The 21,317-nt window shown below is 54.1% G+C and overlaps 1 protein-coding gene across 1 annotated transcript in view; it reads left to right on the top strand.

Annotated features, from left to right (window-relative positions):
* POLE (DNA polymerase epsilon, catalytic subunit) overlaps positions 1 to 18,844 on the top strand; it is a gene marked incomplete at both ends in the record, with an annotated part of 29,667 nt that extends 10,823 nt beyond the window's left edge. The window contains 30 exons of the mRNA XM_082324708.1: positions 347 to 492; positions 1,432 to 1,580; positions 1,974 to 2,066; positions 2,340 to 2,484; positions 3,003 to 3,160; positions 4,641 to 4,836; positions 5,569 to 5,783; positions 6,074 to 6,176; positions 6,374 to 6,454; positions 6,527 to 6,649; positions 6,737 to 6,955; positions 7,279 to 7,488; positions 8,755 to 8,898; positions 9,265 to 9,405; positions 11,718 to 11,871; positions 11,957 to 12,063; positions 12,926 to 13,102; positions 13,514 to 13,737; positions 13,879 to 14,099; positions 14,688 to 14,892; positions 15,352 to 15,525; positions 15,814 to 15,939; positions 16,472 to 16,604; positions 16,717 to 16,900; positions 17,018 to 17,149; positions 17,257 to 17,450; positions 17,671 to 17,871; positions 18,168 to 18,284; positions 18,414 to 18,503; positions 18,731 to 18,844. Of these exons, the coding sequence (XP_082180834.1) occupies positions 347 to 492; positions 1,432 to 1,580; positions 1,974 to 2,066; positions 2,340 to 2,484; positions 3,003 to 3,160; positions 4,641 to 4,836; positions 5,569 to 5,783; positions 6,074 to 6,176; positions 6,374 to 6,454; positions 6,527 to 6,649; positions 6,737 to 6,955; positions 7,279 to 7,488; positions 8,755 to 8,898; positions 9,265 to 9,405; positions 11,718 to 11,871; positions 11,957 to 12,063; positions 12,926 to 13,102; positions 13,514 to 13,737; positions 13,879 to 14,099; positions 14,688 to 14,892; positions 15,352 to 15,525; positions 15,814 to 15,939; positions 16,472 to 16,604; positions 16,717 to 16,900; positions 17,018 to 17,149; positions 17,257 to 17,450; positions 17,671 to 17,871; positions 18,168 to 18,284; positions 18,414 to 18,503; positions 18,731 to 18,844 (4,676 nt within the window). The remainder of the gene's footprint in view (positions 1 to 346; positions 493 to 1,431; positions 1,581 to 1,973; positions 2,067 to 2,339; positions 2,485 to 3,002; positions 3,161 to 4,640; positions 4,837 to 5,568; positions 5,784 to 6,073; positions 6,177 to 6,373; positions 6,455 to 6,526; positions 6,650 to 6,736; positions 6,956 to 7,278; positions 7,489 to 8,754; positions 8,899 to 9,264; positions 9,406 to 11,717; positions 11,872 to 11,956; positions 12,064 to 12,925; positions 13,103 to 13,513; positions 13,738 to 13,878; positions 14,100 to 14,687; positions 14,893 to 15,351; positions 15,526 to 15,813; positions 15,940 to 16,471; positions 16,605 to 16,716; positions 16,901 to 17,017; positions 17,150 to 17,256; positions 17,451 to 17,670; positions 17,872 to 18,167; positions 18,285 to 18,413; positions 18,504 to 18,730) is intronic.
* Positions 18,845 to 21,317: the final 2,473 nt, after the last annotated feature.

Genomic DNA, 21,317 nt, shown 5'->3' with positions numbered 1-21,317 from the left:
TAATTAAAGCCTGTTAATGAAAGGGAAACATAACATTATCCCATCACCTGAAGTGATGCTGTTCAGCAGAACCATCCAGCTGGCTGGGGGCAGAGCCTGGTTTTGTGGATGGGCCATATGTGCATCACTATGAGTTTATTTCCCCCACCTGTCCCTGCACCTCTATAACGAAGTGCTGCTTCTCTCCATGCTAGTATCTTCCTTCCCCTCCCTTTGCGGTAGGACTGTCTCCCTGCTCACCCATGCCCAATGCTTAGATGTCTCCCTGTCCATACTGTGCCCATCCCTCTGTCTGTAGTGGGGCACCCATCCCTGAGAAGCTCCCTCTGCTTCTTCCCTTGACTAGATTACTGCCGCAAGGCATACAAGAAGATCCACGTCACCAAGGTGGAGGAACGAGTCACCACCATCTGCCAGCGAGAGAACTCTTTCTATGTGGACACAGTGCGAGCTTTCAGGGACCGCCGCTACGAGTTCAAGGGGCTGCACAAGGTACTGAGCTCAACTTCTGGTTTAACTTGTCTTGCCAAGGCTGGGGAGCTCTCTTCTCTCACTGAAAACCTGAGCCCTAAAGCATTCTTCTATTCAGCCTTTGTATTTGAGAAGGATGTGTTGGAGCTCCTGACAGCTGTGGCTTCTTGCTGCTGAATCTTCAACAGCTGCTGCCATGGCATTTACTGCCTCTGTGGTGCTGTCAGAATCAGAGCTGCATCTACAGTTTTCACTGGATTTAGCAAATACTTATCTAGTCTCTGTTCTGATACATCTGATCTGGCTGGGTTCAGTCTGGGGCATTCTTCCTACATGGAGAAAAGAGACAAGCTGAGAAGCAAGGTCTAGACCTCAGGTTAAGGAACAGTTGATTCCAGGACATTCTAGTTCTCTGCTGGTTGAGGTTTGTGCTAGAGGAGACCAGGGCATGTTATTCTTGGAGTGTGTTCAAGGCAATGACGAGGCCATGGGACTCTTCCTCTGTTGGAGTTAATTAACAAGCCATTTGCTTTGCGGTTACTCCCAGCTGCCTCTTTTGCCATGAATCACGGAGCTGGCCAAGGGGCTTTTTCTACACAGGTGGTTCTGCTGTTTAGCTAGACATCATCGATTGCTGCAGGCAGTGTATTAGGTTCTTGCCTGTGCATATGTGGTGCAGCACAGCTGATGCAGGTGGGCAGCGCTGGCAGCACTGGTTGAATTCTGATCGTCACTGTCAGAGTTACGGTTGGTGCTGCAGGTCCCTCCTACTGTGTGGCAAAGTGCCTCTGGCCAACTCCTCCTCTGCTGCAAAAGAAAAAGGAATGTTTAGCTCATGCTACTGATCTTTGGCAAAGATACTGTTCTAGAGTTGTCGTGCTATACTGGGACTGAGGGGGAACCAGTTGGATACCACCAGTAGTGATCTGTGGGATCGTTCTGACTGCCTGTGGCTTGCAGGTATGGAAGAAGAAGCTGTCTGCAGCGGTGGAGACAGGAGATGCCTCTGAAGTGAAACGCTGCAAGAACATGGAAATCCTGTATGACTCCCTGCAGCTGGCCCATAAGTGCATCCTCAACTCTTTCTATGGCTACGTCATGCGGAAAGGGTGAGTCTCCTCCCTGGGCGATGCTGGGGTCCTCCAGAGAGGACCCGTGGAAACCAGGATTGTCCTAGGGAGGCCATCACTTGCTTCATCTGTTTCTGAAGCACCAGGATGAAGGTGGGTGCTGCATGTAACACTCTCCTCTTGCTTCTACCAGTGACTTCTCATCCTGGAGACTCCTGCCAGACATTAAGTGCTGGGCATAAGTGATAGGAATCTTGTCTGCTAGTGGGTTTCCAGCTTTTCTGAAGCATCATAACTAGGGCAAGGAGAACACCAAGGGCCAGGGTTGATGTCTTTCTTGCCCTTCTTCCTCTGGAGGTCCTCCTGCCCTTTCCATAGCTGGGTTTGGCAGGGAGCACTTCGTGCTCTTCACTTTGACTCCTCTGCTCACAGAGCTCGCTGGTACTCCATGGAAATGGCTGGCATCGTCTGCTTCACAGGAGCAAATATCATCACCCAGGCCAGGGAACTGATTGAGCAGATTGGGTGAGTATGTACTGAGCTGGGGAAGAAAGGTCCGTCTGCATCTGGGACAGATGTGGGAGCATGTTAAACACCTGAGCTTTCAGCAGTTTTAATGAAGATTCAGATTTCTGACACTGCTGTGGTTACTCTGTTGTATTATGAGGGTTTGCTTTGCAGAATGGACCAGAGAGTGGATGCAACAGGCTGCCTCTGCCTTTATGGGGGACACAGAGCTGATCCTCACTTATCATCCACTCTCCTCCTGACAGTGACCTTCCTTCCTTCCTTCCTTAGGAGACCTCTGGAACTGGATACCGATGGGATTTGGTGTGTCCTCCCCAACAGCTTCCCGGAGAACTTTGTCATCAAGTCAACCAATGCCAAGAAGCCGAAGGTGACAATCTCCTACCCAGGTGCCATGCTGAACATCCTGGTGAAGGTGAGTCTTGCACCCATCCAGGCCAGCTCTGCAGTCTGGGAAAAGGAGGTGGAGGACTGACAAGGGAGGAGGGTCTCTCTTCCATCTCTGCTCCCCTTGTAGTGAACGGGACATTAGGGCTGATGGCCCTGCTTGCTGCACAGCTGCTCTCTGCCCCAGAGAGCATCTGAGTGGAGGGAGAGGCTCTAATATCCCTGCAGCAGAAAGGGTGGTGTGTAAGAGGCCAGGGTTGTTGCGTGCTCCCCTGTGCAGGCTGGAAGTCCAGACTAGAGCAAGGTCCAAACCTATCCTCTGCTTGCTCCAGCTTCTGTAAGACAAAAGAATACAATTTTAGGGTCCAAAGTATTTTTCTTCTCAACAGGCAGGTCAGATGTTTTGATTTTTGAGTCCTAAATTATACTGCAGCTTTTAGAGGGGTGCTCAGTGATCCCTTTGGGCAGGGTATGCCCAAGGGGCATCTCCTGGTGTAACCAGCCCGGCTGTTGAGTGAAGCTGTTTGCCTGGGGCTGTGTCCGTAGGAAGGCTTCACAAATGATCAGTACCAGGAACTGCAGGACCCAGCCTCTCTCACCTATGTCACACGCTCAGAGAACAGCATCTTTTTTGAAGTCGATGGACCATACCTGGCCATGATCCTCCCAGCTTCCAAAGAGGAGGGCAAGAAGCTGAAGAAAAGGTGAGATTTCAAAGCTTGAAATATTATCACTTCCCCAGGGTAACAAACTGAGGGTCTCTTTCCCTTCATGCATGTGAGGCACGTTGGTCCTTGCCCCTGGAGCTGGCAGCACACTTGATTCACTGGCTTTAAATCGTGAGTTCCTTACACCAGAGTATCTTTGAATCCAGCTATGCATTTGCCTCCAGTTCCATACTATGGCAATAAATTTTAGAAGATAACAACAAAACAATATTTCTTCAACTTGGTGACCAGACATGATCTCCCTGTTTGGCTCTGAGGTGTGCAGGAGAACTTTGACTTTCCTTCTGAGGATTTCTAATACTGCTTATATTCAACCTAATCTGTTTAAACTCACCAGTTCCTGCCTTCCCATCTCTCAAGAGTTCACAGACCTCCAGTAATGCTTCTCCTAGATGTTTCCCCTTCCTTCTCCATCTGGAAGAAGGAACAGGTCCTGCCATTACTGTCACATTATAGGATAGTTGTACTCAAACTTCACTGATTTCTCTGTAGCCTCCTAAATAGGAACGCAAGCTAGAGCAGCAGCAACCACCAGCTAGAGGGGTGCCCACAGACTTGGGTCTGGCTCTGAGAAATGCTGTCGCTGCCCTTCAGCACCCTCTGTGCTTACAGCTCTGTGCTTCTTTGTGCTTAATGCCCCATTGGATGAGCTCCAGCATCCACCATTCTGCAAGCAGTGAGTCCCTGCCACAGGAGTCAAGGTGATGCCAAGCACTGAGCAGGCTCTGCTTGTAGGGGTCTTATCTCAGGCCTCTTGGTTTCTTGTAGTTTGGGGATGTTAGCAAATGCATTTATTTCTTGGTCACTCTCCAACCGAAACAGCCTGGAGGTGGCTAGCAAGCACCGTTGTCGGTGGAGGGAGAGAAGGCTGTGCCCACAGGAACGTGGTCAGGTGGAAGAACGGCTGGCCAAGTGATGTAGGTTTGAGTATCCCCTCTCTTCTCTTAGCTCATGTTCCCATGAGGTTTTTCTTGAGACATAGAAATAATTGGCAGGGCTGTGAAATGCAAAAAATGCAAGAGAAAAGGAGAGAGGGAGGAGCGTTCCTACAGTCGTGTCATGGCTATATTCAGTTTCCTCTGAAACCCTTTGCCAGCATCTGAGCTGACAAAGTTTCCTTCTCTCTAAACCTCTTCCTAATATCTTCCTCCATTTCCCCACCCAGGCTCTCACCTCCCGCCCTTTACTTGTGTGAAATTAAGATCATTCTCCCAATTGGTATGGATGAGCCAGGGCACGAGCTGACGTGCTTTTGCAGATCAAGTTGTAACAGTTGGTAGAGCAGGTGTAGATACTCCAAGGTCATCCTAGTACTGAGCACCGCGGCTCCGTTGAACGCTCTGGATGGCAGTATAGTGGCATGGGGAGAAGCGCCCTGGCAGGAGGGACACCAGCAGGATCCTGGAGGACATGTCCCTTGGCACAGGCCACGTTTTGCCTACACTGTGTCTCCTAGGTATGCAGTATTCAACGAGGACGGGTCCCTGGCTGAGCTGAAGGGATTTGAGGTGAAGCGCCGGGGAGAGCTGCAGCTGGTGAAGATATTCCAGTCTTCTGTATTTGAAGCCTTTCTGAAAGGCAGCACCCTGGAGGAGGTCTACGCTTCTGTGGCCAAAGTGGCTGATTACTGGCTAGATGTGCTCTACAGCAAGGTAAGTGCAGCTCAGCACATCTGTGCTCCCAAGGTGGAGCCAGAGAAGTGTCAGAGCTGGTCAGGCGCTGTGGGGAGGGTGGACTTTGCTTGCACAGAGTAGGTGGTCCGTTCTGCCTCTGATGGTCACTTCCATCTTATTTCTGCTGCTTTGGTTCTCTAGGGCTGCTGTTTAGTGTCTTCTAGTCCAAGGGCTCTTCATTCAGCTGTAGCTGTGGGTGAGTGGTTTCCTTCTCCAGTCATCTCCTTTATGGAGCTGGTCTGGTGGCCCTCATCCCTCAAGGACATTGGCTAAGGGCATTCGCTGAGGCAGAGAATGACAGAGCCACTTGCCTGCGGAGTGTTTTATGAGGAGCACAGAGACATCAGCTATACAATAGCTGGGGAGAGCAGACAAAATGGAAGAAACTAGGGGGTGAGAGGGACTGAGAGCCTGGCTGGGTCCTTCCACTTTGCAATGACCTTGTACAACAAGTTCTTGGTGACCCCAGCTACTTTGTGCACACAACACAAAGCAGTGATGCTGCAGCCCAGCCACGGCATAAACCAATGCAAGCCTCAAACCCATACTCTCTCTTTTCAATAGGTCACGTTGGCAGCTGCAAGAGGGAGCAATTCCCAGGCTCCCCATAAAGAGCCACACCAGCTGTTTGTAGGCACTCTCCCTATCTGACAGCAGCAAGGTTTGATCATTAGGTTCTTGCTAGCTTTGGGTTTTTTTCCTCCCTCTCAGGCTGCCAACATGCCTGATTCAGAGCTGTTTGAGCTGATCTCGGAGAACCGGTCCATGTCGCGCAAGCTGGAGGACTACGGGGAGCAGAAGTCCACCTCCATCAGCACTGCCAAGCGCCTGGCAGAGTTCCTGGGGGACCAGATGGTGAAGGATGCAGGGCTGAGCTGCCGGTTCATCATTTCCAAGAAACCAGAAGGGTCTCCGGTCACCGAGAGGTAACCCGTCTTGAGGGGCCAGGGCTTTTAACAGTGTGGAGGCAACCACGAGGGGAAGGGCAGGGTAGCAGGAGGTGAGTGAATTGGTGTGGTGTGGCCAAGTGATCACCTGTCTGCTGGCTCAGCCCGTGAGCAAGACTAGCAATGGGTAATGCCATACAACCGCTACACGGTGGCCTCGCAGGGGTGGGAGGAGAAGCCTGGAGGGTCTCCGCAGGCTGGGAGAGGGGTTCATGTGCTGCCAGGACCTTGCTCTGGGTAGGTCATAAGTGCTTCACTGCCTTCCCCAGGGCCATCCCCCTTGCCATCTTCCAAGCTGAGCCCAGTGTGCGCAAACACTACCTCCGAAAATGGCTGAAGAGCCCCTCGCTGCAGGACTTCAACATCCGTGCGGTGAGTGGGGCATCCCTGCAGATGGCCCTGGCTCGGGGACAAGGGCTCGTCCCTTCAGAGGCGCGACCTGGGCAGCAGCTACTTGTGCTCACAAAGCAGGGTGCTGGGGGAGGGGGTCCTGGGGAGATGCCTGATCCTGTGTCCGGTGGCCTTCTGCTCAGCTTTCTTTGCTACCCACTGCTCTGTCCTCTTTGCAGATCCTGGACTGGGACTACTACATTGAGAGACTGGGCAGCACCATCCAGAAAATCATCACCATTCCTGCAGCCCTGCAGCAGGTACAGGGTGGTGGTGGGGCAGGAGGAGGGCTTCGGTTGGGGGCCTTGATGTGATTTGGAGATGCTCTCCAGGTAAAGAACCCAGTGCCACGGGTCCGGCACCCAGACTGGCTCCACAAGAAACTCCTGGAGAAGAATGATGTGTACAAACAGAAAAAAATCAATGAGCTCTTCACTTCGGAAGGCAAGAGACAGGTAGAGATGGTGAGGGAAAGGTGTTGGCTGTGCTGGTGGGGCTCTTCTCCTGAAACCTATGTCCTCCTGCTGTTCTTGCTTCCTCAGGTCCTTGCCAACCAGCCCCTGGAGGGGACGCCCAGCTCACAGATTGGTGACATAGAGGATTTTGGGGCTGCCAAGACCCTTCAGCCACTGGTTCCTATCGCAAATAAGCGAAAGCGAGTCCCTGCAGCAGAGGAAAGCCAACAGATGTCCCAGTACTTGGAGCTATCCCAGTCCTGGCGAGAGATCCTGGGTCCACCTCCACCCCTGGGCACCACCAAGGTAAGTGAAGCAGACTGGGCAGGAGATGCCCTGGGGCTGTGCTCATCCACCCAAGCAGCTTGGGTGCTGCCAGGACCAAGCTGTGGGTCTCCTGAAACCCTCTGCATGCCCATGGCTCAGGGCTACAAGGAGAAATATAACTAGGAGATGGAGAAATATAACCACTGATGGAGAAAAGGGAGGCAATAGTGGCTTCATAGCTGGGGCAGGAACATGATGTGGGGCTGGGGGATGGAGGGCTTGGCTGTATGGCACGGTGTTGGGGGGATGGGAAGCCTGTGCTGGTTTCTGGCTCAACTCACGTGCACTGTCACCCCACTCAGGAAGAGCGGCTGGTCTGGCTGCGCTACCACCAGAAGAAGTGGGAGCTGCAGGCTCGGCAGCGGCGGGAGCGGCAGAAGAGGCGGCGTCTGGAGGATGGCGGGGTGACAGCAGGTGGAGGAGTGGTCCGTGATGCCCTCTCCAAAGGGCTGAGCAGCTACCTGCGCAGGACAGCGCGCAGCATCCTGGACTTGCCCTGGCAGATTGTGCAGGTACCAGGGAGGGGACCTGCCACGGAGGGCAGCCCAGGGCATAAGCCTCGCATTTACACTATCTGTAGTCAAATGGTGAAGTTCAGGGACTGCTGACCTGAACGCCACTCTGGTGTTAACCCTGGAGAGGCCAAGTGGGGCTGCAAAGCCTCAGGCTCACACACGTCTGTATGGAAACAGGAGCCCACATGGTCATTCTTGGTGGTGAATCTGGGAGGTGCATGTGGATCTGCCAGTGGGGCAGCTGCAGTTCAGCCCATGGGCAGGACTATGCAGCAGTCACAGAACAACAAAAAACACCGGTTGAGGATGGAGGCAGCTCTGGGGTCCATTTGGTCCAACCCCCTGCTCAAGCAGGGCCACCCAGAACCAGTTCCCCAGGACAGTGTCCAGATGGCTTTTGAGTATGTCCGAGGTGGGAGACTCCACAACTTCCCTGGGCAACCTGTGCCAGGGCTCGGTCACCATCACAGTGAAAAAGTGTTTCCTGATCTGCAGAGGGAACTCCTGTGTTCCAGTTTGTGCCCATGGCCTTTGGTCCTGCCACTGGGCACCACTGGGAAGAGCCAGGCTCTGTCCTTTTTGCACTTCCCTTCAGATATTTATATACATTGAGATCCCCCTGAGCTTCCTCTGCTCCAGGCTGGACAGTCCCAGCTTTCCCAGCCTTTCCTTATATGAAAAATGCTCCAGTCCCTTCTTCATCCTTGTGGCCCTTCTTTGGACTCTCTCCATTACATCTATGTCTCCCCTGCACTGGGGACCCCAGCACTGGACACAGTGTGCCTGTGATGGATGCAGGATTCCAGTGATGGCTGGAAGCAGGCAGTGTACAAATGCAGAGGTGGGGTGGTGCCATCCAAACATTTTCACAAATCCTTGTTATGCATGGCCATCTGAGCCCAGCCCCTTGTCACCCACTTCATCTTCCAGAAAGGCCTTCAGAGCTGCAGGCAGCCCTTGTGCAAGCATGAGGTTGAGATGGGACGGCTAGTCCAGGACGTCAGAGTGACTTTGCTGACATCAAGGGTCAGCTTGAGTTGGTTGGCCAACCTTAGCCAGAGAGTTTTCTCTATGGTGCCCTGGAACAGTATTAGGACACGGGGACTCCAGCACTGAGAGCGATGACTCTTTAAGCCCCCTGCTCTTTTTGTGGCCACCAACTGGCCGTTTAGATCCACAAAATGCTCCACAGCTTAGACGTAAGCACTAAGGACGTGTTGGATCTCCCTGCTAATGCCAACTTTGTACCCCTGTGTCCTGCAGATCGCCGAGACCAGCCAGCCTGGGCTGTTCAGGCTGTGGGCAGTGATCGGGAGCGACCTGCACTGCATCAGGCTGAGCATCCCCCGGGTCTTCTACGTCAACCAGCGTGTCCCGAAGCCAGAGGAGGGAGCAGCCTACAGGAGGGTGAGGATCCTGCCCCTTCTGGAAGGGGAAACAGCTGCTTGCGTTGAGATAAGGCGCTTCACCTCTGCTGCAAGCAGATATTACAAGCATCTGCCTTGCAGGACCTCACTCTGCCACTCCACAGATGTACTTCATCTAGTCCCCAATCCCTCTGCTAATCCCAGCCTGCTTGGAAAGCAGGTTCTCTGTTATGGGAATTTGTAACGTGCATGAGCATAAACCACTGATTTCCTTAGGAGAGAGGAGCACTGGGAGCTGGACTGCCTCAGACCCCAGCTCCTTGCAGCCCTTAGAAATGCCTCGGCTCCTGGCAGTGGTGCTGCGTGGTGTGACATGCCCTGCTAAGCATGTCCCTTGCATCAGCAGGTGAACAGGATCCTGCCCCGCTCAAACTTAGTTTACAACCTGTATGAATACTCTGTCCCTGAAGACATGTATCAAGAGCACATCAATGAAATCAATGCGGATCTTTCTGCTCCAGACATCGAGGGAGTGTATGAGACGCAGGTAACTCCTCTGGGTGCTTGTTTTTAAGGATTGCTGAGTGGTAGCTCATTAGTCTGAGTGCCAGTGGCACAGGAGGACACCTGGCACTTAAAAATTCAACAACTTGGTGAGACACCAAGAATCAAAGACACTGCACAGCAGAGTACTGGGGAATATACCCACGTTTGTATGGGCAGAGATACTGAGTATCAGCACATGGTTTAAGGCATGTCAGGGGAAGGGCATTCACTTTGTTTGGAGTTAGGAAATTTTGGAGAAAGAAGGCATTTAAGCAGAAAGGGTGATCTTCCTCTAAATCAAACCAGAACCAGCCTGCTGGTGTTTGAACCAGAAAAGATAAGGGGTATTTAGAGTAAAGATGGGGGAAAACCCAACACGTGTGGAGTTGCACATAGGTCTGGGTGCCCTGTCCTCCAAAATGAGGTTATAAAAGCTTTAGAAAGAAGAATAGGATACAACTTGAAAGTTTGGGAAGAGCAAGAACAACCTAAATGAAGTTCAGTACAAAGCAATCAAGCCAGAATTAAATTTACCAGTGCTATTAATGCTGAAAGCCTGAAAATGGAGACAGGAAACTGGGATGCCTGCTTTTAATGACAACACTGGTTTGTTCAGCAGCCCAAAAGCTGGTGACAGGAGTTTAATCAAGAAGACGTAATGTCAGGACCTGACCTATATGGAAGTGGCAGAGTAGGTTGCACCATTGTAAGAGTGGAGCTGTATGTTAAAGAAAGCATAAAGGCAAGTGAATTTGCTACTAAAATGCAACGTAGAATTATTATGGATCAAAAGTCTTTGCCTAAGTAGGACAAGCTTGGTGTAAGCAGTGGTGCCATTAGCTGCAAAATGCTTTGTGAGATGCAAGAGGCTGCAAGGGCAAAAAAAAGCACCATAAAGTTGGGAGACTTCAGCTACCGAAGTTACTGGTATAGCCTGGAAAGTGTTATAGTGGGGCATGACGAAAAAAACCCATTTTTGGTCACCTTAAATTTCTGCTTTTAGAAAATTTAGATAAAGGTCCCACAAGGCAAGGCACAACTCTTAGTTTAGTAAGCAGCACCCAAAACTTATTTCAAATTACTTTCCCAAAGTGATTATCATGTACAGAAATTAATCATATCTGTAGGAGATCTTCCAGTAGCAAACCTGAGTCCTCTCCACTACCATAGTGTTTAATAAGTGGGACTAGGTAAAATCAAGAAGCAACTAGCTAAGAGGAAACTAAAATTAGCAACTGAAGTAAAACAAGGGGCCTGGAGATGTTTTAAAGATATAAAAGGAAGTGAGATGATCAAGGGGTTGCAGCATCTGTTGTGCAAGGGGAGGCTGAGCAAGCTGGGACTGTTCAGCCTAGAAGAGAAGAGGCTCAGGGGACCTTCTCGATGGGAGGAGTAAAGGAAAGGAGCCAGGGTCTTCTCAGTGGTGCACAGGGGGAGAACGGGAGGCAGCAGGCACAAACTGAAACATGGGAAATTCTGTGTGAACATCAGTAAAAAACTTCTGCAAGGGTGGTCAAGCAGGTTGCCCAGAGGGTTGTGGAATTCCCGTCCTTGGAGATACAGAGAACCCAGATGAACACAGTCCTGGGCAAGGAAAGATCTGTCTTGATCTTTAAACATCTGCAGTGCAATTCTGAGCATGGTCTCCAAAAAATGTAGCAGGACTAACACAGGAGAATGATGAGGAGGATGCAAGGGAGGGAACAGCTTCCTTGCAGAGATGGGACCTGGGGACACGGGAATGCTTTGGCTTGCTAAAGAGATATGAAAATGGGATGTACTAGGGGTCTATAAAATCAAAACTGGCATGAAGGAAGCATGATTAGGCAAGGAATGTTTATTGCTTCTCACTGTTCTGGGACTAGGTCCCACAGCAAGTTTTTCAGGAAAAGTCTTCTGCAGTGGTGGAGTTTACAGCTGTAGGGTTAATAAAACATGGTGAATCAGTGGTGGATCTCTCATTGTGCTGATTATCTGGTGGTTCAGGTGAAGACTTTGTCTCAAGGGAGTTCCAAACCACAAGTTGCAGAGCTGCAAGATTGCCCGGATATCGCTCCACATGTCCTCCCAAGGACCTGCTGTTGCCCTTGATGGTGGGATCTGGGGCTAGATAGGAACACATGTGAATTAAGAATTAGGATATCTGTTCTGTGTCTCTAGCACTGGCAAGGGTGATAATACCAAACTTATGCTGGAGACACCTCAGGTATGTCCTACCTGTGGTTGTTAAGCCGGGTTGTTCTAGGTCTGAAACCCCTGAGAGGAGCTTGGTAGCGGAACGCTGTTCCACCACATCTCTCCCCATCATTACAGGTGCCACTCCTCCTCCGTGCCCTGATCCACCTGGGCTGTGTGTGTGTGGTCAGCAGGCAGCTCGTCAGGCACCTGGCAGGGCGAGAGGCTGAAACCTTTGACATCGAGCACCTGGAGATGCGCTCGCTGGCCCAGTTCACTTACCTGGAGCCAGGTGAGGCACCCTGGGAGAGGGGCTCGTGGGGCACTCAGGACCTGGCACCTGTGGGCATCACTGATGCTCTGTGCTGTGTCCCTAGGAAGTATTCGCCACATCTACCTCTACCACAGCTCCCAGGGCAGCAAGGCACTCTTGGGCCTCTTCATCCCCTCACAGCGCAAAGCTGCTGTCTTTGTGCTGGACAAGGTAAGATGGGACTTTGGAGGTTGGGGGATTAGGGGTACTGGTGGATGAAAAGCTGGACATGAGCCGGCAATGTGCTCTCGCAGCCCAGAAAGCCAACTGTCTCCTGGGTTGCATCAAAAGAAGCGTGGCCAGCAAGTCAAGGGAGGGAATTCTGCCCCACTGCTCCGCTCTGGTGACGGCCACCTGGAGCCCTGCGTCCAGCTCTGGGGTCCTGAGCACAGGAAGGACATGGACCTGTTGGAGTGGGTCCAGAGGAGGGCCACAAAAATGATCAGAGAGATGGACCACCTCTGCTATGAGGAAAGGCTGAGAGAGTTGGTGGTGTTCAACCTGGAGAAGAGAAGGCTCTGGGGAGACCTTATTGTGGCCTTTCAATACTTAAATGGGGCTTATAAGAAAGATGAGGACAGACTTTTTAGTAGGACCTGTAGGGATAGGACAAGGGGTAATGTTTTTAAAGTAAAAGAGGATAGATTCAGACTAGATATAAGGAAAAATTTTTTTGCGATGAGGGTGGTGAAACACTGGAACAGGTTGCCCAGAGAGGTGGTAGATGCCCCATCCTTGGAAGCCTTCAAGGTCAGGTTGGACAGGGTTCTGAGCAACCTGATCTAGTTGAAGATGTCCCTGCTTATTGCAGGGGGGTTCGACTAGGTAACCTATAAAGGTCCCTTCCAATCCAAACTATTCTATGATCGGGTCAGGGAGCGGGAGGTTTCTCTTGCACATCGCACATCCCTGCCGTGTTTCGGCAGAGCTTGGTGGAAGGCATCTTGTGATGCGCAGAGGGGAGAGCTCCCCTGGACCGTGCAGCCCGGGGTCCCTCTCTGCCCAGCTCCTACCCCGTCCCCCTTGGGCGCAGGTACGCAGCAACCAGATGCCGAATCTCACCACCCTGTTCTCGGCGGAGCGCAGTGCACTGCTGGAAAAGGCGGGCGAAGAACTGCTGCCCCCAGACAAGCACACCTTTGAAGTGCGTGCTGAAACTGACCCCAAGGCTGTCTATAGAGCCATCCAGCGGCTGCTGCTGGGCTACAAGGTGAGATGAAGGTGCAAGGAAGGTCTCCGTGGGACCTTGTCCATGCAGGCACATGGGAAGGGGAGAATGCTGTGGAAGGCACTAGTGCACCAGTTCCAACAGCGCCTGCACGTAGCTGCTAGCCTGAAGGTTAAGGGTGGAAGTGGGTGTTGCTCAAGGGTTTTGTCTTGCTTGGGGTGGCTTGCCTAGGGCAGTGCCAGCAGCAAGGCCACCTCAGTATCTCCCCCCATCCTTGCGCTCAGCTGGAAAGCTGGTTGCATGGAGGTGGGTGCTTCGGGAATGCTGGGGTGTGCTGTCCCCACCGTGGGGACCTGCTGTGGGGACAGAGCATCCGGCACTGCCAGTTTCCTGCTGAGCAGAGGCACTTGCTGGAGAGGTGCACGAGGACATGTCCTCTTCTCCTTCACACAGGATGAGCGCCGGGGCCCCACACTGATCGCTGTGCAGTCTAACTGGGACCTGAAACGGCTGGCAAGTGGGATCCCCATCATTGAGGAGTTCCCCTTGGTCCCCATCCGGCTGGTAGATGACATCAGCTACTCGGTCCTGGACTGGCAGCGCCATGCCGCCCGCCGCATGATCCGCCACTACCTCAACCTGGACACCTGCCTCTCCCAGGCTTTCGAGATGAGCAGGTGCCCGGGGTGGCTGTGTTCCCCTGGGGCTGCCATGCCCTTGATGGGATCACAGGAGGCTGCCTCATCCCTTGAGGGGACAGGGAGGGTCTCTGTCTTCTCTGCAGCTTTGCTCACCCCAATGACCTCTCGGTGCCCTAGGTACTACCACATCCCCATTGGGAACCTCCCCGATGACATCTCTACCTTCGGCTCTGACCTGTTCTTCTCACGCCACCTCCGTCGTCACAACCACTTGCTGTGGCTCTCGCCCACAGCCCGCCCAGACCTGGGGGGTAAGGAAGCTGATGACAACCGCCTAGTCATGGAGTTTGATGAGAGAGCCTCCGTGGAGATAAACAACCCTGGCTGCTACTCCACAGGTGAGGAGGGAGTGGGGTGGTAGCGCTGAGCGGGGGCAGAGCTGGATCCTGCTCTGCAAGCCCTGTAGAGGCATGGATGTGGTCTCTCTCTCCAAAGAGTCTCTGTGTTGACAGTAGTCACCAGCAGCTTTGGCATTTCAGCAGTAGTCTGGGCAAGGTGCATGCAAGGGGCACGTCCTGGGGCAGGGACGTCTCACCTGCAATGTGGGCAGGCATCCGAATGCAGATTCTTTCCCAATTTGTGGCCATCGACAGCAGCACTCAGAATACCACCTGCAATGTGTCAGCCCTAGGACAGGTCTTTCTCAGAGGCAGAGGCAGCTTGAGTGGTAGTCAGTTCTTCTAAGCTCCTCTGCTGCAGCTTCCAGAAAAAAATGGTGGTCCCCAGAGGGTTAGTAGGTCCAAGCCTCGTTGGAAGATAAGTGCCAGTCAAGACAGTCACACTTGTGAAAGCATCTCCTCACTTGGTGCAGCAACACCTACAGATTACCCTTATAACTGTGAAAAGCACTTCTGGCAGAAGGGCAGGGAGGGTGGCCTTGTTGGTCCTTTGCCCTGCCTGCCGGCTGAGAGGTTGTTTGCTGTTAGTATGTCTGGAGCTGGACATCCAGAGCCTGGCTGTAAACACGGTGTTGCAGTCCCACCACATAAATGACATGGAAGGAGGCTCCAGCATGAGCATCAGCTTTGACGTGATTCAGCAGGCGTCACTAGAAGACATGGTGACAGGGAACCAAGCTGCCAACATCCCAGCCAGCTATGACGAAACTGCCCTCTGCTCCAACACTTTCAGGTATGGCTCTGGGAGCCAGCAGGAGGTGGAGCATCTGGTCTCCATCCTGGCAGGTCCTGCCTCTCGTTCCCTCCTGGCTTTAGCCTTTCTCAGACTTGTGCCAGCAATGGGGCTTCTGGGGTGCTCTAAGTATAAATTCAGGTCTTAAGGGCAGGGCAGGCATCTTCTCCAATAGACTTTTGAAGATCCTGGGCTCAGAACTGTCTGGTGGCTCAGACAGCAGATGTATGGGGATGTTGGTGAAGGCTTTGCCCCTTCCTGTTTCTCCTTTCTTTGTGGTCCACCATGTTACAGAGGCACATATTTACCCTGTGGCTCATGTGCCAAGGGCTCACGTGTCTGCTCTGGCAGAGTTCCCACTCTGAATCCTCCAGCATATCTGAAAATATGTCCCTGTCTGGAAGGGGGAAGGGGTCATTCGTGGCTGGTGGGGTCATGCTGGTCTCCGCTCTCTGGCAGGATCTTGAAGAGCATGGTGGTGAGCTGGGTGAAGGAGATCACACAGTATCACAACATCTACGCAGACAACCAGGTCATTCACTTTTACCGCTGGCTCCGTTCTCCTTCCTCCCTGCTCTATGACCCAGCACTGCACCGCACACTCCATAACATGATGAAGAAGCTTTTCCTGCAGTAAGTGAGACCTGGAGCATGCCAGGCTGGTGAATGGGGAAGGGACAGGCATGGCATTAGTGACCAGGATGCTGTTGACACCCACAGTCACTCCTCTCTGCTGCAGCCTCCAGAGAGGTGGGCAGTAGGTTCGACCTCCCGTACTGTTTGGGTGAGCTCCCTTGCATGGCATCACCGACATGCTTGACTCCTGACTGTGCTGGATCAGCGCGTCCTCCACGGGTTGCATCTGCTCCCTGGGCTTTGCCTTCCTGCCTGCTGACTGTCACTCCTGTGCCCTGTCTGCAGGCTGGTGGCTGAGTTCAAGCGTCTAGGCTCCTCGGTGGTTTACGCCAACTTCAACCGGATCATTCTGTGCACCAAGAAGCGGCGCATTGAGGACGCCATCAGCTACATGGAGTACATCATCAACAGGTGGGCTGCGCTTGCCAAGCCAGGCCTGGAGATGGGGCTTCGGGATGATGGAGCTGAGGCAGGGCTCGGGGCCAGGAAGGAGGATGTCGATTTTTTGCCTTTTGACAGGCAGGCTTCAGCACTGAATTTCTTTTTTTTTTTTTTTTTTTTTTTGGCAAAGCTACTGAAGGGACAAGGCTGCCCAGTTCTCTTGCTGTCATGCCTGGAGTAGGGATCTGTCCCTTAGCTGCCCTCTGTAGGTAATATTCCAAGAATACTCATAGGATTCAATCCAGAAGAGACCTTCAGGAGAACTTGAGGTGCCCAAGCACCTTATCCCCGGCTGGCTCTCAGCATCCCAGCCATGGTACAGGCACCTCAACATAAGCATAGGGAGCCAAGACTCCTTGGGCATGGCTTCCCATAGGGTCCCCGCCGGGGGAACGCCCTCTCTCCTTGCCAGCACCACCTCCTCCCCACAGTGTCCCACAGAGAAGGCTCTGAACTAGGAACGATGCCGAAACTGTGGGTGACTGCAGTCTCTTCCCTCCAGCATCCACTCCAAGGAGATCTTCCACTCTCTGACCATCTCCTTTTCCCGCTGCTGGGAGTTCCTGCTCTGGATGGATCCAGCAAATTATGGAGGTATCAAGGGAAAAGTGGATTCTCGTGTCCACTATGGGGAGGTAAGAGATGGGAAGCGCTCGGTCACCCAGGAGCAGGGTGCTGGGGGTTGAGCTGAGTGGGGAGGCATTGGCTGGGCATGAGGAACCTCTGTGATATGGCTGGCTCCTCCAGAAGGACACCAGCAAGAAGCAAGTGTTGGAGGAGGAGGAGAGCGAGGAGGAGGAGACGGCAGGGGAAGAAGAGGAGGAGGAAGGGGAGCCAAATGTGGAGGAGCTGCTAGAGAACAGCTGGAACATCGCACAGTTCTTGCCCCAGGCTGCCTCCTGCCAGAGCTACTTCCTGATGATTGTGTCGGGTGAGCTGTCCCAGGGAGGGGACGAGGTTGCTTGTGCCTCCCGGGTGCCAGGGAGAGCCTGCAGTGGGGCGGCTGCTGGCATGGGTTGGAGCTGGAGCCTTGCCTGTGTCTCCCCAGCCTACATTGTGGCCGTGTACCACAGCATGAAGGAGGAGCTGCGGCGCAATGGCCCTGGGAGCACCCCCATCAAGAGGAGGAGCACCAGCCAGGTGTCCCAGGAGGTGCTGGGGGAGATGGGGGCCATGCCTGGTGAGTGCCGAGCCACGGAGCAGCCCTGGTGCAGGCGGACAGCCACCCACCTTGCTGTCCCCATGTGCCACTGTACAGCTCAAGTGCTCTCTGTTCCATCTCTCTAGGCATGATCACTTTCTCACAGGATTACGTGGCCAATGAGCTCACCCAGAGCTTCTTCACCATCACCCAGAAGATCCAGAAGAAGATGGCTGGTTCTCGTAATGCCACTGAGCCTTCAGACATGTTCCCAGTGCTGCCTGGCTCCTACTTGCCACTCAACAACCCAGCTCTGGAGTTCATCAAATACGTTTGCAAGGTCAGCAGGGTGGGCCAGGCCCCTTTTCTGAAGGTTTGTGGTTAGGGCTCAAATTCTGGCCCTTGGCCGTGGCTCAGATTTGCCGCAGCTTTCCTCCAGGAGTGATCTACAACCAGTTTATCTTGCCTTGCATCCATGAGGTCATGAGGATATTACCTATCCTGCTGAGGACACTCTTTTCTTCTCTGCTGGTAGGCTCACCTGGCTCTTATTCTTGTAGGTCCTCTCCCTGGATGCCAACATAACCAACCAGGTGAACAAACTGCGCCGGGACCTGCTGCGCCTCATTGAGGTGGGCGAGTTCTCAGAAGAAGCCCAGTTTCGGGACCCTTGCCGCTCCTACGTGCTCCCTGAAGTCATCTGCAGGAACTGCAACTTCTGCAGGGACCTGGACCTGTGCAAGGACCCTGCCCTCTCCCAGGTGCAGCCTCTTTCCTGGGGACACCAGAGGCCCTAGCATGGCAATGCTGGAGGCCGGTCAATCACATTACCCATATCCTCTCTCAACCCCTTTGCTTTGCAGCTCTGCTTGCTGCTGGTGATCAGCCTCACCTAAAGGCCATTTTCTGTTCACCTCCTTTTCTAGCTGCTTGTGACAGGTCTGAGCATCCCTTGGCTTTGGCTGATGCTCCGTCCTCTCCAGAAACCAGTTACACTATCCTAGTGCTTGGGACTCTTGGTGCTCACCTCCCTCCTCTTTGCCCCTAGGATGGGTCAGTGCTGCCCAGCTGGGTCTGCTCCAACTGCCAGGTGCAGTACAACTCTGATGCCATCGAAACAGCGCTGGTGGAAGCCCTGCAGAAGAAGCTCATGGCCTTTGTGCTGCAAGACCTGGTGAGTGCAGGGCTCCCTGGGGGGAGAAGCCCATCCCGCTGGCTGGCTGAGGCTGGACACATTCACTCTGCCCCTGGCAGAGGGGCTTGGCCTCATCTCCTGGCCCACCTAAAACTCCTTGGTCTCCAGGTGTGCAAGAAGTGTCATGGCGTGAAGGAGATGCACATGCCCGTGTACTGCAGCTGTGCTGGAGACTTTGCCCTCACCATCTCCTCCCAGGTACGTCTGTACCCTTCTGCCTAGCCCAGCCCCATGCCAGCAGCTCCTAGAGGGACAGCAAGGAGCCCTGCAGTGCCCTGTTCCTCCTCTGCCTCTTCTCTAACTGCTTGTCCCCTGGGACCTGCTGTGCTGCCCTCTGCCCCACGAGCCCTGCCTGGCCACCCCCCTGGAGCCCCTGCCACCCAGGGGTGCTGGGCAGCCTTCCCTCCCTGCTCCCTTCTCCACAGACCTTCATGGAGCACGTCAACGTCTTCCGGAACATCGCCCAGCACTATGGCATGGCCTACCTGCTGGAAACCATCGAGTGGCTGCTGCGCACCAACCCCCAGCTCCGGCAATGAGGTGGTGGGCTGCTCCTGCTGCCTACACTGTGCCGGTCAGGGCACCAGAGCCATGCTCTCACGTCCACAGGAGAGTGGTCATGGACACCCTTGGCCATGGCCAGACCCCAGAGAAGCTGTGCGCCCCTCCTGCAGTGAGGGAGGGCAGGCAGGAGCCGTGCCAGGTACTAGGCTGTCCTGCCCCCAGCTGCCTGATGTAGGGGTCTGGGGCCACCAAGGGGCTGGAGCTGTGCTCCACAGGTCTGTGCTGGCTCCCAGGTGTGGTTTTAATGTTGAATTTCTATAAATAAATGGATTGTAGAAGGCAGGTGTAGCCTTGGGGGAGGGGGGAAGCATGGGCTGTGGCCCACAGCTCCCACCCATGGGGATGCCTGCAGCTGGCAGTGCCCCCTGGCTGTCCCCCTCCAGTTCCAGGGCAAGGGGCTGCCAGCACCGGAGGGGCAGTGGTAGCCCTTAACGTGACAGCGGCTCACTGCCATTGAGTGTGCATTTGGCTGCACCCTGCTCTTTGGTACATGCGTCTGGCCTTGCTTTGCATCCTGCTCTTCACGGGCACAGCATCCCCCCAACCCACCCTGCTCTCACCCAGCCACAAGCACAGCCCCATCCTCACACCCGCAGCAGGATAGGGCTCGGTTGCCACCAGTACTGGCCCACAGATGTTGCCAGGGATGCCACTGGAACTGCCTGCTCATTCAGGAACGCTCTGTCCCAGGAACAGGCTTCCCAAATGACCTGGCTGAGCACCAAGGAGCAGCTCTAGAGCCAGACTGGAGAATCCGAGGACAAGCTGTGGGGTGCCCCTGGGACTGGGTGCAGGGGGCCAGGCTCGAGCGCTCTCCCGGAAAGCAGCAACTCCTGCTGCTGTCAGCGCTGAGCAACCCTCCAGACTGGAGGTCAGCACGGCCATGGCAAAGCCTGCCGCTCCCTGGAGGCAAGGGCTGGATGCTGGTCAGGCTGGCAGGGACAGAGGTGCTCCCCTCCCTCCCCGCAGCCCCTCCGCAGCCCCTGGGCACGGCCCTGCCCCTGCCCACTGCTGCTGGGGACGGGGGTCTGGCAGGGCGGCAGGCACTGGGCTGCCCGCTGGGAAGTGGGGATGCGGAGAGGGGCCAGGCTCTGGCAGCAGGCTCCTGTCCCATCCCTGCCCGCGGGGACAGGCCCTGGGAAACCCAGGCTGCCGGCAGGGCAGAGGCTGCCAGACTCCCCCGGAGTGGGCAGGGCGTGCAGGCGCAGCCCTGGACCCAGGGAATGGGATCAGGCCCGGGCCTGTGCGGATGCTCTCGGCTTGCGACCAGGACAAACGAGACACAAACAGCAACTGTGGCAGAGGAGACCAACGCTCCACTTTTATTCTATGCATGACTGCGTGGCAAATGGCAGCTCCTTTCTGACAGAGCATCGTGCCTGCACCCTTTCTAAGCAGGCCAGGATTTGCACATGGACGCCCAGGCGACCTAATGCATGGGAGTCCTTGAGGTGCCCCCGCCATCTTGGCACAGGGAAGAGAGGCGGCGCGATGGAGGGCACAGCTGGACTCCTGGTCCTGCAACAGCAGGGAATTGCTGGCCAGAAATGGCCCCGATGAGCCCTGGCAAGGGGCTGTGCTCAATGCTGCAGAGGAAAGCGAAAAACCCCTGGGGACATGTGCCAATCTGCCCAGGGGAAAAAATTCCTTCCTGAGCCCAGAACTGGCGATCGGCTGTTCCCTGATCATGGGAGCAAGACCTGCTGCCAGGACTCCTGGGGGTGCCGTGGCACCAGGGGACACCAGCACTGCCCAAGGCCTTCCCTTCCTCCACTGAAGGCATCTCAGGGGCTTCCCAGCATGGACACCTGATGTAGGTTTCTTCTTCTTGTAGGTCACTGTAATCCCAGGTACAGAGCAAGGCCTCCTCCCAGGCACCTGCCAGAGACACTGGGCCTCTCTTCGAGGAAAATCTATTATCTGTGATCCAACTAAGACTCCTTACAGGCATCTCATGGAGTCTTTTTACTTCTTTATATGTAACAGACACCACACACAAATTCCTCAGAATCCTCCAAGGAAGTTTCCTGTGATGTTTTTTCTCCATTAAAGGATATCTGTCCTCTGGGATGCACCTGCGACTACACCCAGGAACATCCCAGACTGTCCTAATCTGTTCTTTCGATACAAAAGACCCCAGGTAGCAGCCCCAGACTCCTCCAAGGAAGATACCCGAGATGATTTTCCCTTTCCTCAGGAAGCGGTCTCCTCCGGGATCCACCCGAGACTCCTCCCAGGCATCTCCCGGAGTGCTTTAACCTCTTCATTAGGGACCTGAGACCCCAGGTAGCAGCCCCAGACTCCTCCAAGGAAGCTACCCGAGAGGATTTTCCCTTTCTGGAGGAAGCGGTCTCCTCCGGGATTCACCCGACACTCCTCCCAGGCATCTTCCGGAGTATTTTCACCTCTTCATTAGGGACCTAAGACCCCAGGTAGCAGCCCCAGACT

The sequence above is a fragment of the Platalea leucorodia genome, assembly GCF_965183815.1.
Source record: "Platalea leucorodia genome assembly, chromosome: 12".
Taxonomy (NCBI): domain Eukaryota; kingdom Metazoa; phylum Chordata; class Aves; order Pelecaniformes; family Threskiornithidae; genus Platalea; species Platalea leucorodia.
The sequence above is the reverse complement of the archived record's forward strand: the minus strand, read 5'-3'. Positions and strand labels throughout refer to the sequence as shown.